Source organism: Otolemur garnettii, unplaced genomic scaffold (assembly GCF_000181295.1).
Source record: "Otolemur garnettii isolate 467f Iridium unplaced genomic scaffold, OtoGar3 scaffold00003, whole genome shotgun sequence".
In the NCBI taxonomy this organism is placed as follows: domain Eukaryota; kingdom Metazoa; phylum Chordata; class Mammalia; order Primates; family Galagidae; genus Otolemur; species Otolemur garnettii.
In genome coordinates, this window is record NW_003852398.1 from 44,299,457 (window position 1) to 44,314,549 (window position 15,093).

General features: G+C 34.8%; 1 protein-coding gene across 2 annotated transcripts in view; it reads left to right on the forward strand.

Annotated features, from left to right (window-relative positions):
* Nucleotides 1-15,093, forward strand: part of RAPGEF6 (Rap guanine nucleotide exchange factor 6) — a 184,820-nt gene that overhangs the window by 140,945 nt on the left and 28,782 nt on the right. For both annotated transcript variants that reach the window (XM_003782219.3, XM_023516451.1), the window contains exons 18-20: nt 6,807-7,047; nt 9,289-9,672; nt 11,520-11,731. In XM_003782219.3, the coding sequence (XP_003782267.1) occupies nt 6,807-7,047; nt 9,289-9,672; nt 11,520-11,731 (837 nt within the window). The remainder of the gene's footprint in view (nt 1-6,806; nt 7,048-9,288; nt 9,673-11,519; nt 11,732-15,093) is intronic.

A 15,093-nucleotide genomic window follows, 5' to 3' on the forward strand; every position in this document is an offset into this window, starting at 1 on the left:
AGCCCATTGTTTAGACTTTCATTGTGGAATGTCAAGTTAATTTTTTGTATCTGTTCATGCCCAGAGGCATAAATTATTTAAATATGTAATGTAAAAGTTTCATTTCAAAAGAAAACCTTTAACTTTGAAGAATCAATTGTGTACCCATCACTTGAAAGGATTTGAGATGGTTTTCAGCAAAAGACACTTAGAATTAAAAATTGAAATATATAATCGGTTCCAAGAAAAGGTAGGGAAAAATGCTTCTATAAAAATCAGCGTAGCTAGGGTCCAGTGCCTGTGGCTCAAGTGGCCGAGGCACCAGCCACATACACCTGAGCTGGCATGTTCAGCCCAGACCCACCAAACAACAATGACGGCTACAGCCAAAAAATAGCCAGGCGTTGTGGTGGATGCCTGTAGTCCCAGCTACTTGGGAGGCGGAGGCAGGAGAATTGCTTGAGCCCAGGAGTTGGAGGTTGCTGTGAGCTGTGGTGTCACAGCACTCAACCAGGGTGACAGCTTGAGGGCCTGTCTCAAAAAAAAAAAAAAAAAAGAATCAACATAGCTTTAACTCAGCTTCAGCTTTGACTCCCAAGTTCAGCAGCTGGTGTAAAAAGAAAGGAAACTTGATTACATAAATCTCAGTATTATAAGAAAATACAAGTATAATATTAAAGTTTATGTTTTATTTATAGTAACTTTAAAACATCAGGAAATAACATAAAAACACAAGTTAGTGAAGGTCATTCTGCACATTGTCTCTTCCTTGCCTATTACTAAATCAAATAAAGTTTTTTGACATATCCCACTCTCCACAGGGTTACTTACAGTGTTCTTTCTAGAAGAACTTTGCTTAGAAATTTCTAGTTACTTGTGTATTAGTGCAGTTTCAGTCATGAGGCAGAAACCCCTTTAGTTCTTTAATCAGAAGTTAATGTAAGGATTGCTAACAAGATACAAAGTTAATTAAACTATAGGCCTGAAAAGGTAAAAAAGCAGGTATCACAGAGGTAGGAAAAATACAGACTGGATTTAGTTTTTAATATGTGAGTATGTATAAGAAATTATACTACCAAGGTGAAGTAATCACCTCCGTTCTATCTTCCTGTCCTGCCATTCTCCTACTATGACTTCTCCCCTCCTCTTTCCTGAGTATGGAATGTACCTTCAGAACTTTCTTTTTCTGCTTTGTTTGCCATCTTTGGTTCTCTACCTGTTTATCCATTGAACTTTTTCTTGTCAATGCTGAACTCAGGTGTTACCTTCTCTAGGAAGCCCAGCTTCCTCTACTATAGAAGTCAGTCCCTCCTTTCTCGTAAGTTTCCAGTATATGCTTATGATCTCTCTTATATAGAGAAACAACTATTTTAAATTGCACACGAACTTTATGGACACCTGTATTATTTATTGTATGTCAGGATAGGGATTTATTTCCTTGTGCACTTGCATGTATATATATGTGTGTGTGTGTGTTTTCTACAGTGGGACTTTTTATACTACATAGAAGATTAAAATGTTTTCACACTACCAGAGCACAAATTAAATATGCATACTATCATGACAAGTATTAGGGGCCTTATGATTTGTAGATTTAATAATTTTTATTGCTGTATTTTTGCCATAAGTGTATGTAGGAAATGGGCCTGAGGGAATAAGGGATAGGATTTTAGAGAGAAAAGAGAGAGAAGTTGGAGATTTACCTGGGGGAACAAAGGGAAAAGGTTGAAATTACTAAAATTTAGAAACTGTTAAGTCTCATGGAGCTGAAATTCAGACCTTGAAAAAAGAGGATTCTGTTCAGTTTGATTTCAGATTGATTCCATAATTCTCTTTTTGAAAATAAGTTAAAAAGACTGACAGTGCCTTTTTAAAATCTGTTCAGAACAAGTCTGATGTAGCTCTTACTATACGACATCCTCATACCAGTAATATAAGTGAGTTCGTACAGATAGTTAACTTAGAAATTAATGTTCTTAAACCCCCAAATGTGGGGGCCTTTGTGAAAGACCTTTTGCATAATGGTGATGTTATTTATATTGAAAAAAAAATTCGTTACCAGTTCCAAATTTAGCTCCTTACATTATATACAATAGCACTGAAATTAAAATGAGTGATCTATATCACACACATATGTTATAGTACATGAATAATGTAACATCCAAATTCAATTAATGTTTATCAATCTTGAGTTTAGCTTTGTTCATGCTGCATGTTTAAAGAGGTCAAAGTGAAAGTGAGAGCAGAGCTACAGAACTGTTTGCTTTTGATTGCTGACTTTTTTATAATTTTGCTTTATTTTTGCTGCCTACAGCTGTTGGTTTTTACTGTAAGTATCTCAAAGGCTATAATATCCTGTTCGTCATGTTTGTATGTATTATTTTTTAAAAGTCATATGATACAGAACTGAATAAAGTAGGAAGCCAGACTTTTGTCTCCACTTACAAGGTAGCCGGTTTTTACTGGCATGCATCCTTTTAGTAATTTTTTGAATATATGTTGTATGTTTTTATATTCATATAGAATCAGAGTATATATGCTATTCTGTAACCTGTGAAAATTTTTTTTATATATATTTGGACCAATATAAGATGAGACATAAAAGAATTTGAAATGTGGCTAAAAGGAAGTTGAAACTAAATTGTTTTTCTAACTGTACATATAGAACTTACTGCTTATTACTCTTTTTCATTAACTAGCACACACCCATATTTAATTTATTTAATATTGTAAGCTTAAGTCTTTCTGCATTGAAAGTCTGTTACTTTCACTGCTTTTTAAAGGAATATATCATAGTTTTTAAAAAATCAAACTACAGAGAAAGAATAGACTATAATATCTCCATTTCTCAGAATTTACAATTGTTAATTTATTCATATATTCTTCCAGAAATTTCCTTGCACATAAAATGTACGCACCATTCCTTTTGGCCCGAATGAGATGTTGTACTTTTCTTCCACTTACCCATTTCACTTAGCAAATATCTTTGATTATTTTTCTGTGTCAGGGTTTACTGTTCTACCAAAATGTTTTAAAAACCAATTGAAATTTTTTTAACTGATCCCCACTTATTGGACAGTTGCCTATATCTTTTGGCCTATATCTCTGTGTTCAGGTATCTTTATGTGTTTTATGTTTGCATTGCTATTATTATTATTGTCAAAATTTGGGGGGAATTTGTTTTCTTTCTCATTATGTAAGTGCGTACAGTATATCTCGAATTTTGCTATTGGCCTGTAAAACCTAGAAGACTACTGTCTGGCTCTTTACAGAACAGTTTTGCTAATTTTTGAGGCATTTTTTACTATATGAGTTGTCTTATTTACTTTCCCCGAGCTGTCATTTACTTTTGACTATCACTAAGTTCCTTGAGAGCAGAGACCTTATTTGTCTCACATATCACTATATCTTTATCACCTGGAATACTGTTAACACATAACAGGCATTCCTTAGTATTTAGCCTACAATTCTAAAATAGAATGAAAACCAGTCTTTTGTTTATTTAAGATTATCTAAATTAACTAAAAGTTACCCCATGTTTAGTGTAATCTCAAAGTCAGTACATATATCCTTCAAGTATTCATTTTATTTTACTCATGCAACGTTACAATTATGTCTCCAAAAATTTTGTCTCTTGGTTGAAAGTCCAGATCTCTGAGGTTCCTATTTTTTAATTCTTGTATGTGTTACATAAGATTTCTAAAAAATGAAATATGAATCTGAAGACTAATAAATGCTGTGTTCCTTCAAGATCTTTTTAAATGTGTCTTGCCTTTATGATAGGGACTGCATTTCTGTGTATGTTTTAGTTTCATGCCTAAAATTTAAATTAGATCATTTTTCTTTTTTGATTCAACTTTATTCTAACCTCATATTTAGCATTCTTATCAATTAACATTGAGCATCTTCCACAAAGCAGATATGCTTGGTATGTATATTGTTTTCCCACCAACAGCAAACATGTTTATAAAGAATATATATGGTATGTTCATAACACTTCCAAAATAGAGGAAGAGGTTTACATTATTACTGGTATCAGTGCAGAGAAATTTTTTTCATCTGTTGCCCCTTGGCCAGTGTTGTGATTTGGCACTCATTACCTTGGCAGATTCATCAGAGTTTGGGTTAAGGGTTACTCTTTGAATGATTCCACTTACCCATGTGTTCTAAAGATACCCATTCATGATGCCTGAATCCCTCTTCTATGACTACATCAATTTGTCCTTCACATGGGAAACAAATCTCTTTAACTGACCATGACGTTTTAACACTGTTCAACAAGATACACGCTTTTGTGTTCCTTCCCAGAAGATGTTAACGGTATATTGGCAACAACAAAAGAGAACATGAAATGTGTGAATTCCCACCCTGTCTTTGTGATTAAATTTCTCTGAAGAAAGTAATAAAAGGGATCAGAACATCTCCGCATTCCCACAAGCTCAGCCAGTACTGCCAGCTAAGGTTCAGGCCCAAAGACCTGGTAAACAGGTTTAATGCAGGAGCCCTGGACAATTGACGTATTTTCATGAAGAAGCTAGCAACAAGTAATAATAGGATATTATTTGATTTTTTAAATATATTTTAAAAAGTAAAATCTTTTTGCCCAGTGTCTTTCTCTTGGCAAGGCAAAATTTCCATCTGCTTGCAATAATGTTCTAGCACAGGGAAGAGAACTACTTTGATTTTGGTAGATTGTAGTCTAACCTTAAGCCTTGTGGGTGTAGAACCCTGATGATGTCAGCAGCACACTCAGTGTTGACTCATTGGAAAGAATTCTGAACAAGAGGCATTTAATGACTCAAATATTTTAATACATAAAGGAAAGACAATTTGGTGCATCCTTCTTTGCAAAAGGACCCTGAGTAGTTGAAGCATTCTGCTTACACAGTGGACTCAAAACATTTAGCATCTGTTGGCTAAGACTCCATCTCCCTGGAATTATTTCCATGTATATTCAGTTGAATCTTTCAGTCCTGGGATGCAATCTTTTATGTGTCTTCATTCTCAGGGTATACCTTATTCTATGAAATCGCATCCCATTTTTGCAGTTTTTGGCTAGGGCTGGGTTTGAACCTACCACCTCCGGCATATGGGGCTGGCACCCTACTCCTTTGAGCCACAGGCACTGCTCTGAGACAAATTTTTAATTAGTTTTTTTTCTTTAAAATTAGCAGTGTATGTAATGTTAAGAGGATAATGCTGGACAAACATATAAATTATTTGAGGCACCAAAATCTCTCCAACCAAACATCACTGCAGTCATTGCAAAAAAACCACAATACATATTCCTATTTTTTTAACAAATAGGAACAACAAATTGTTTATTTTTGGAACAACAATTTATTATGATAGGGAAAAATTTAGCATTTGTTCATGCTGTTAAATCACGTTTCAATTACATTTAATTACATTAAAAATTAGCCCACTTATTACAGTGAATATTGCCCTAGAAGTTTCACTAGTGCTATATGAGATAAAAAAGAAATAAGACAAGGGAAGGAAAAATATCATTATTTGCATATGTTTATCATTTGAACATTATCTTGAGTTAAAATTTACTACTAGCTAAAATCACAAGGGCAGAGATTGAGAGATTTCACCAGCTAAACATTTACAATTTTCTCATGTTAAAAATAAAATAGAAGCAGAAGCAGGACCTAGTAGCTTACATCTGTAATCTTGGAACTTTAGGAGGCCAAGGGAAGAAGATTGCTTGAGCCCCGGAGTTTGAGACCAGCCTGAGCACTATAGCAAGACCCTGTCTCTCCCCAAAATATAAATATTAGCTGATCATAATGGTGCATGCTTGTGATCCTAGCTGAAGTACTCAGGAGGCTGAAGCACGAGGATCATTTCTCTAGAAGAGTTTGAGATTGCAGTGAGCTGTGATGACACCGCTGCACTCTAGCTGGGGCAACAGAGTGAAACCCTATTCCAGAAAGGGTGGGAAGACTAGGAAAATATTTGCCACTTTGTAGTAGATCTTATTTTGGTAACTAGTGGAGCACAGTAGGAAAATGCATAAAAGGATATCAAAAAGTACTTTTAAAAAACAAATACTAATTGTTTAGTAAACCGGTATTAGTTACTGAATCTCCCCAGGAACCAAAGAAGTATAATGACATATTTTTGGAGGGAGGAAAAGGATAGAGCCTTTGAAATAGGAAAGCAAAACAAGACATTAGTGAACAGTTTTGATAAGGACATAATCATATTTGCTGTTACGCTCTAGGATTATAAATTTTCTAGAGAACAGCTTGGCATAGTTTGATATTTTTCAATATCCTGAAAATATTCATGCCTTCTAATTCATCAGTTCTCTTTTTGAAGATTTTCACTGAGAACATAATCAGATTGCCCACAAATGTTTATCTGCTTACAGTAGAAGGGGTGAAGATGGTGAGAGTCTATATCATATCATTTATAGTAATAGAAAATGGTAGCAATCTGTCATATTAGAGGTTTGGATAACTGAACTATATAAAATATATACTAGGGAGTGTTATGCCTTCATTAAAAATAGTTTTATAGAAGAATATTTAATGATATAAGAATGTTTATAAGATACTAAATGAAAAAAATTGTGGCTTCTAAACCATATATGTAGTATGATTCTAATTTTTATCTTTGGGTTTTTCTGTCAACATGCAGTAGTCTGGAAAAAATAGATACATTTATCAATAAATGCAACCATGATTTCTGATACTATTTTGAAATAGAAATATATATTTCAGTGTTTAGAGGGATCATTGTGTTAACAAGTGCTTTGTGAAGAGTTTAAAAATAATTTTTTGCAAATAACAAGGTACATTTCTATATTTATATAGATATTCCTGATCAAGTTATAAGAGTTTTCAAAGCAGATCAGCAAAGTTGCTACATCATCATCAGTAAAGACACTACAGCTAAAGAAGTAGTTTGTCATGCTGTCCATGAATTTGGTTTGACTGGTACATCCGACGCATATTCTCTCTGTGAAGTTTCTGTTACTCCTGAGGGTGTCATAAAACAGAGAAGACTTCCGGACCAATTCTCCAAATTAGCGGATAGAATTCAACTCAATGGAAGGTGAATAAGCTTATTAGTGAATGTGCTTATTTGTAGATGTGCTTTTGAAGATCCCTTTTAAAACAGATATGTTGTCTCCAATTACATAAATAGAATCTTAGGGTGCTAGAATCGTAAAGCCTATCCCAAGGTGTATAAATGAAAAGACAGCTCAAAAAAATAAGGTCTTAGAGCCACTGATGTACTGTAATTCTTATTTTTTACAGAGGAAAAAAAACTGAGTGATATGAATTCTATATATCTGAGTGTGTTGTGTGTATTAACTTATATATTTGTTTTTAATATGACTAGTATGTACTTTGGACAAAAGAAGCCGTAATTTTCACAATTATTTTTATAAGTGGTTTTCCTTTTATGAATGTGCTGGGAAATTTTTAAAAGTGTAAAATTACTGTCCTTTGAAAATTATTTAGTAAATTAGAAGATTGTTTTGGTAGTGTATTTGTTTCTTATTCTGGTAATTTTCTTTGAGAATAATCTTGGTAGTGACCAGGTTTCACACGTAGATCAAGATCCTTGGAAACCTTAACATAACTGCCCGTTATGGTTGCTGTGAAGAGAGAACGAGTTCACTCTGCTTTGCTGGTTGTACACAGTGTTTTAGAGAATAAACCTTGGAGCCAGATTGCCCAAATTCAAATCCCAGCTCTGACTGTGTGACCAAGTTAGTTAGCTTCTCTGTGCCTGAATTTTATCATCTATAAAATGAAGATGATTATAATAGAATCTACCTCATAGGAATGTTGTAAGGATTAAATGATTTGATAAACATTACATGCTTTATAAATGTTAGATATAATTTTATTAACTATAGCATAGTGAGTTTCAACACTATTATTTATAGCATTGGCTTATGCGTGTGAATAGTATAAAGGTAGGGGAAAAAAGAAAGTTTCTTGACAGTAATAAATAGATGCACTTGGCTGGGCAAAGTGGCTCAAGCCCATAATCCTACCACTCTGGTAGGCCAAAGCAGGAGAATAACTTGAGTTCAGGAGTTTGAGACCAGCCTGAGCAAGAGCAAGACCCCATCTCTACTAAAAATAAAAAAATTATCCAGTGTTATGCACACCTATAATCCCAGGTACTCAGGAGTCTGTGGCAGGAGGGCCTCTTGAACCCAGGTGTTTGAGATTTTTATGAGCTAAGCTGACATCACAACACTCTAGCCTGAGCAACAGACTAAGACTATTTCTCAAAACAACAACAACAAATACATGAACACAAACTTAGGCATAAGTTGTGTTATTAGAAAAGAATAAAGTAAAAGTATGTGATACAATATGTTATCTCTTTTCCCTAGATACTTCCAGCTATACAGGCCTGTCTCTTAGCTTTTAAGTGCCATAGAATTGTTGATTCTAAGCTAGGCATGGTGACTCACTCTTGTAATCCTAACACTCTTGGGAAGCTGAGGCAGGTGAATTGCTTGAGCTCAGGAGACTAGCCTGAGCAAGAGTAAGACCCCCTCTCTACTAACAGTAGAAAAACTAGCCTGGCTTTGTAACAGGCACCTATAGTCTTAACTACTTGGAAGACTGAGGCAAGAGGATAGCGTGAGCCTATGAATTTGAGGTTGCTGTGAGCTATGATGCCATGGTACTCTGGGGGGTGGGGGGGAGCACGGGCACGGTAAGACTGGTCTCAGGAAAGAAAAAAAAAAAAGAATTGTTGATCTAAAGAGAAAAAAGGAAGTGGGTCTTTTATATGGTTGCTGACCATGCCACTTGCTGGAGGAGGTTTTGTATGTAACAAGGGAGAAGACATTAACATTTCCCCTCCTTTATGGATTTTATTCTTACTTGCTTCACTTGGAAATCAGGGGGAAAAAAGCAAAATGGGCTGTTTATTTTTGTCTTAATCAGAGTTCATACTGTTCGTGAACAAATATTTTTATACTACTAACTATCAGATGCCATTCTAGGTGCTGGCCTTGCCTTCATAAAGCTTTTATTCTCAAGAAATAGACACACGTGATTCTTCATACATGGGATTACGTTCATAGCATAGTCAACATTATTTATACTCTTTAATAGATATCTGATGACAAATAAGATGACAACTTCTCAAAAGTCTTCTTATCTAAAATGTTAATTTTCCATTTCATCTGTACATGAATCTTCTGCTAATATTTTGGCTACAAGTTATTAACAGTAAAACGAATTTTGACAATAAAGAGGAAAAGTGCTCTTTTATAAATGTGCAGTTGTATTTATGATTTTTTTTAAATTTTCCCTGTAGGTATTATTTAAAAAATAATATGGAGACAGAAACCTTGTGTTCAGATGAAGATGCTCAAGAACTAGTTAAGGAAAGCCAACTATCCATGCTGCAGCTCAGTACCATTGAGGTAGCCACCCAGCTATCAATGAGGGACTTTGATTTGTTTCGTAATATTGAACCTACTGAATACATTGATGATCTTTTCAAGTTAGATTCCAAAACAGGAAATACTCATTTAAAAGAATTTGAGGACATTGTAAACCAAGAGACATTCTGGGTTGCTTCAGAGATTTTAACTGAATCAAATCAGCTCAAACGAATGAAGATTATTAAGCATTTTATTAAAATTGCACTTCACTGTCGAGAATGTAAGAATTTCAATTCCATGTTTGCCATAATAAGGTAAGTTTGTATAAATATCTAAAAATATCTGTTTGGTTTTGTTATGGTACTAGACATGAGCTGATTTTTCCTTAGGTATTAAATGCCTATGTAAAGAAAAGTTCAATTAATAAGCCTTAATTGAAGTATTGTTAAGATTTAATGTATTTCCATTCTGCCATCATTGGCTCTTTCTGTTTTTGTTCCTTTGATCTTTCTGTTAGTTAAGTTTTTTTGTTTTGGGGTTTTTTCAATGAATATGGATGATTACCTTCTCATTTTTCTTTCTTCTACCCTCTTGAAAGATTATGCCCTCTTTGGATATGTGCCCAGTGACTGGTCTTTATCATCAGACTTCTGTGTGAAGCTTATTTAAGTATTCACCTCGCTGTGGTTTAACATTGAAAAATCAGAGTAGTATCAATGCTTTGACCTAAAATTGCTATGTTGAAATAAACAACGACAACAGCAAACATTTAGTGAATTCTTTCTGATTGCCAGGCGCTACAGGAGGTATCACTGGATACCTTGTCACTCAAACCAGGCCATTAGAATTACAGAAATCTTTAGAAGTTTATTAGCCTTGAGATCATCAACTGAAGACAGCATTTTACAACATCTTGGCATACTCCTGTTTGGCCTTGACTATTTTTGACAACCTTTTTGATGTATCTTTAGGTGTTAGATATTGCTTCGTTTCAGTAATGATGAAATATGCATTTGTTATTCATCTTTTATATAGTTGTTTGGGGTGATTTCTGAGAAGCAACAGGAACAAAGATATCTTTTTTTTTTTTTAGAGAGAGAGCCTCACTATGTCGCCCTGGGTAGAGTACTGTGGCTTCATAGCTCACAGCAACCTCAAACTCTTGGGCTTAAGTGATTCTCTTGCCTCAGCCTCCCAAGTAGCTGGGACTACAGGTGCCCATCGCAATGCTCAGCTATGTTTTTGTTGCAGTTGTCATTGTTGACGTTAGCTGGCCCTGGCTGGATTCAAACCCATCAGCCTCGGTGTATGTGGCCAATACCCTACTCACCGAGCTATGGGCGCCGCCAAGAACAAAGATATCTTGACTCTACACCTTAAAATCAGAAATCAAGGGAACATTTTACATACATTGATATGGGTAGAAGTCAGATAGCTGAGAAACAAAGGAGTAACTGATAAGAAAATAAATTGAGGCATTATATGTATACTCTTCACTTAGCAACCTACCCCTGGGATGGTAGCGTAGGAGTAAAGGAATAGAGTGAAGACTTGCAACCTAATTGGCATGATTCATTTTTTCAAATTAGGGAATATCTGAGTTAATTTAATTCTATGGCAAGGAGACTTTGAATTTCTGGAAGCTTAGAGACAGGATTAAGAACCTAGGAATATAGAGATATTGGAATCACAAACATGAATAGACAAAATCTCAGCGAAAAAAGGCTGCCTCAGACCCTAAACTTGCCTCAATTATTATGTAACAGTTGTTCTCAGTGTTAGCTAAAACATTTTTAAATAGGTAATGTTTCTATAAGGTTATTTCTGAATAAAGCAACATTGTGATGCTTGAAGGTGTTTTTAATTTAAATGTCTATTTTATAGATTTATTACATTTGTCACTTACGTGAAAGTGTAAAATAAGGACAGGTAGATATACAAATATAGGCAAGTTATATAGTTCTTCTGAAAGATATCCTATTTTAAGATCAAGGAGTGTCTCTCCTTTTTTTCATACCCCTTCTCTGTTTATTTCAATATGTAGAAATATGTACCTGCTTTTTTTAGCTTTCTTAGAGAAAATGGTGAATACACTTTACTGACCTGAATTCACCCTCTTCCCCGAGGCCCTTTTTAATGTTTTTATTCTCATCTTTGGCAGTGGCTTGAACCTGGCACCTGTAGCACGACTCAGAGGTACTTGGGAAAAGTTACCAAGCAAATATGAGAAACATCTCCAAGATCTACAAGACCTTTTTGATCCATCTAGAAACATGGCAAAGTATAGAAATATTCTTAGTAGTCAAAGTATGCAGCCTCCAATTATTCCTCTCTTCCCTGTTGTCAAGAAAGATATGACATTTCTACATGAAGGTATTTAAAAGTTATTTGAAAATTAACATGTTTAGCCCCAGCTAATTCTGTAAAATTGTGATTCGTTATATATTCCAACCCAATGATTCCATATCACTAAAGTTTTTTAAACAGTTATGTACAGCAAATTTTAGGAAAGTAAAAGCCATATTGTTAACAAGAGCAAATTGATGTATTGACTATGCGCATTCAGATGTCATCTGGACACACTAGGAAGACTGTTGGATCATATTTATTGTTTGGTTTAGTATTATTTTTCCTTCCACCTTTTTACTACTAAATTACTCAACACACACAGAAAAAGGACCCAAAACAAATGAACAACTAATGACTTACATAAAGCAAACACCCATGTAAGCAACCCCTCCAAAATAAAACATGTCAGCATCCTAGAAGCCCTGTCCTGCTCATGGCCCTTTCCAATTACCACCCTGATCCTCTTCCCCCAGTTATTCTGAGTTACAGTGCTATAACAGTTTAAACTGTTCCTTGAACTTAATTAAGTAGAATCTCAGAGTTTAAATTTTTTGGTTTCTTTTTGTTTTTGGCTTATTATGCTCAAAGTAGACTTGTTGAGAGTCTTCCACGTTTTTGAGCGGAGCTGTATGTCATTTTCAAAACTGTTTAGAATTTCATTATATGAATGCAATACAGTAGATTCATGCATTCTCCTAGTAGGCATTTTGTAGTTTCCACTGCTGACCTATTGTGAATAATGCTACTAGTATCCTCTAGTGGCACACATGCATTATTATTGGCTACATGTTATGTTCAGGGTGGAATTTGTGGATTCTGATATCTGTGTGATCAACTTTAGAACACAGTTTGGTATTATCTGCTAAAGTTAGGTACTGGCAGTGTTATTAGAATTCTCATACTCTTCATCCTCATGAAGACCTGCTAAATCAATCTTTTACCTATTCCAGTAGGCATATTGTTGTATCTTAGTGTGGTAATAATTTGCATTTCCCTGATTATTAATGAGGTTGAGCACCCTTATTTTGTGTGTGTGTGTGTATTAATTCATCCTCTTTTGTCAGTTATTGATTGGGTTCCTTGCCCCCCCCCCTTTTTTTTTTGGCTAGGTAGTCTTTTTTTGTCAAATACATGCCTAAGAATTCTTCGTATATTCTGCCCATCACATGACTTGTTTTTTGAGTCTATTTTTTAATGGACAAATAAGAATTATATGCCATTTGACTCTCTGAAGCGTATTTTTTGATGAACATAAGTTCTTAGTTTTAAAAACCTGGTTTATTGATCTTTTTATCATCTGGTTTATTTACAGTTTCTAGTTGTTGTTTTGAGACAGAGTCTCACTTTGTCGCCCTTGGTTAGTGTTGTGGCATCATAACTTACAGCAACCTCAAACTCTTGGGCTCAACAATTCTCTTGCCTCAGCCTCCCAAGTAGCTGGGACTACAGGCGCCCACCACAACACCTGGCTATTTTTAGAGATGGGGGTCTCATTCTTGCTCAGGCTGGTCTTGAACTCCTGAGTTCACTCGATCTTCCCACCTCATCCTCCCAGAGTGAGGATTACAGGCATAAACCACAGTGCCCGGCCTGGTTTATTTACAATTTACCTGAGTTGATTTTGTGTTATGGTATTTTTCCTGCTCTTTTAACTTGATAACTATGTGCTATTTTACCATTTTTCTAGTGTCACATCAGATGTCATAATACATATATTTGTTAATATTGACTACTTTAATATCCATTGGATCTTTATTGTGTGTCAGGCAACGCAAGGAAATTAAGTAGATGACTTTAATTCCATTTACAATTTTTTTCTGCAGTTGTTGCTATGCCTTTAAATTCCACAAGATATTATTAAGCGGTTTAATAGTATTTAGTTAACTTTACCTATGTATTTACTTATATTGTTGTTGGTTTTTTTTTTTTATTTCTTCCTGCATCTTAAAGTCTCGTACCACTGGGTATAAGGGGGCTTTTTTGGCTTTTTTACTAATCTCTTAAGTACAAGTGTGCTGGCGATGAATATCTTTTTATTTTTTATCTGAAAAGGCCTTTACTTCATTTTAAGAGGCATTTTTTTGCTTGTCAGGTACCTTTTTCACCTCTTTGAAAAACATTCTGTTGTCCTAGTTCCTGTTAATGTTGAGAAGTCACCTCTCGGTTTAATTTGGTATTTTTTTCACTATAATCTGCGTTTAGTAGCTATTCTTGGAATTTTGGTTTTTCCTTTTCTCTGTTTTTCTCTAATTTTACTTGATCTGACTAGGTGTGAGGTTCTGTTTTTTGGTTTTTTTGTTTTAATTCTGATTGGTTTTTGTTTGGTTGGTTGTTTTTTAAATATATTCAAAACTATTATTTTAAAATCTGTCTCTGATAATTCCTTGATCTGGATCCCCTATGGGTCTTTTTCTGTTGTTGTTTTTTTTTTTCTCTGCATTTCACCCCATTATCTTCTTTTTTTTTTAAACTGTGCCTGGTTATTTTTGATACGGTAATGGATGCTGTGTATAGCAAATTACAGAAATAATATGAGGTTTCAAATGATGTTCTCTTCCTTCAGAGTGGATTCAAGCTTGCTTCTGGTAGTCAGCTAAGGGTGACAGGAATCCAAAATTAATTCAGTCTGTTTTTAAATTCCAACATAATGTAACATCAGACTTTTATCCTAATCTACATTTAGTTCATTCTTAGTCCTGAGATACAGCCTTTCAGAGTTCCAACTCAAAGCATTAGAGTAAGTTTACTTGTACTAAGTTGCTTATTCTTTTACTTCAAAAGGCCGAGTGCCTCTCCTCAGTTTTTCTGCTCATCAACCCCTCTCTTCTCAATGCTTGCCCCTAGCAGATCTACCTAGCTGGGAGCAAGCTTTGTAAAATACTAAATCTGCTTCTCTGCATTCTTCTCTCAGATCTTCCCTGTCTTGTTAGCTTTTTTATGCCTTTAAACTTTTTTTTCTATTTTAGTCCTACTTTCCTACAGAATGGTTCTAATTAGGCTTACCACTTCTTTCATTACCACTCTTTCTTCATAAGGAAATGTTGTTATAGGCTTCAAATTTATTTTTCTGTCATGCTCCCTCAAAACATGTTATTGTGATTGAGGGTCTTTTTGATGATTATTTTGTTTCAAACACCTGTTGAGACCTTGAACAATTTATGAATCTATTATATATGTGCTGTTTACCGTGTGTTTCCAGACCCATATAGTTCTCAGTCTTGCCTTTAGGGCCTTAGTATTCCAGAGGGACCTCATTGTTTTAACTAATTATTGCTCTTTAGGAAAAGGGACCCAGTATCATTTATTCCTCCATCCCACACCCCTTTTCTTCTTCAAGAAAAGTCCGAAATTTTTGTATTCATATTTTCCACTTCTTAAATTATGAT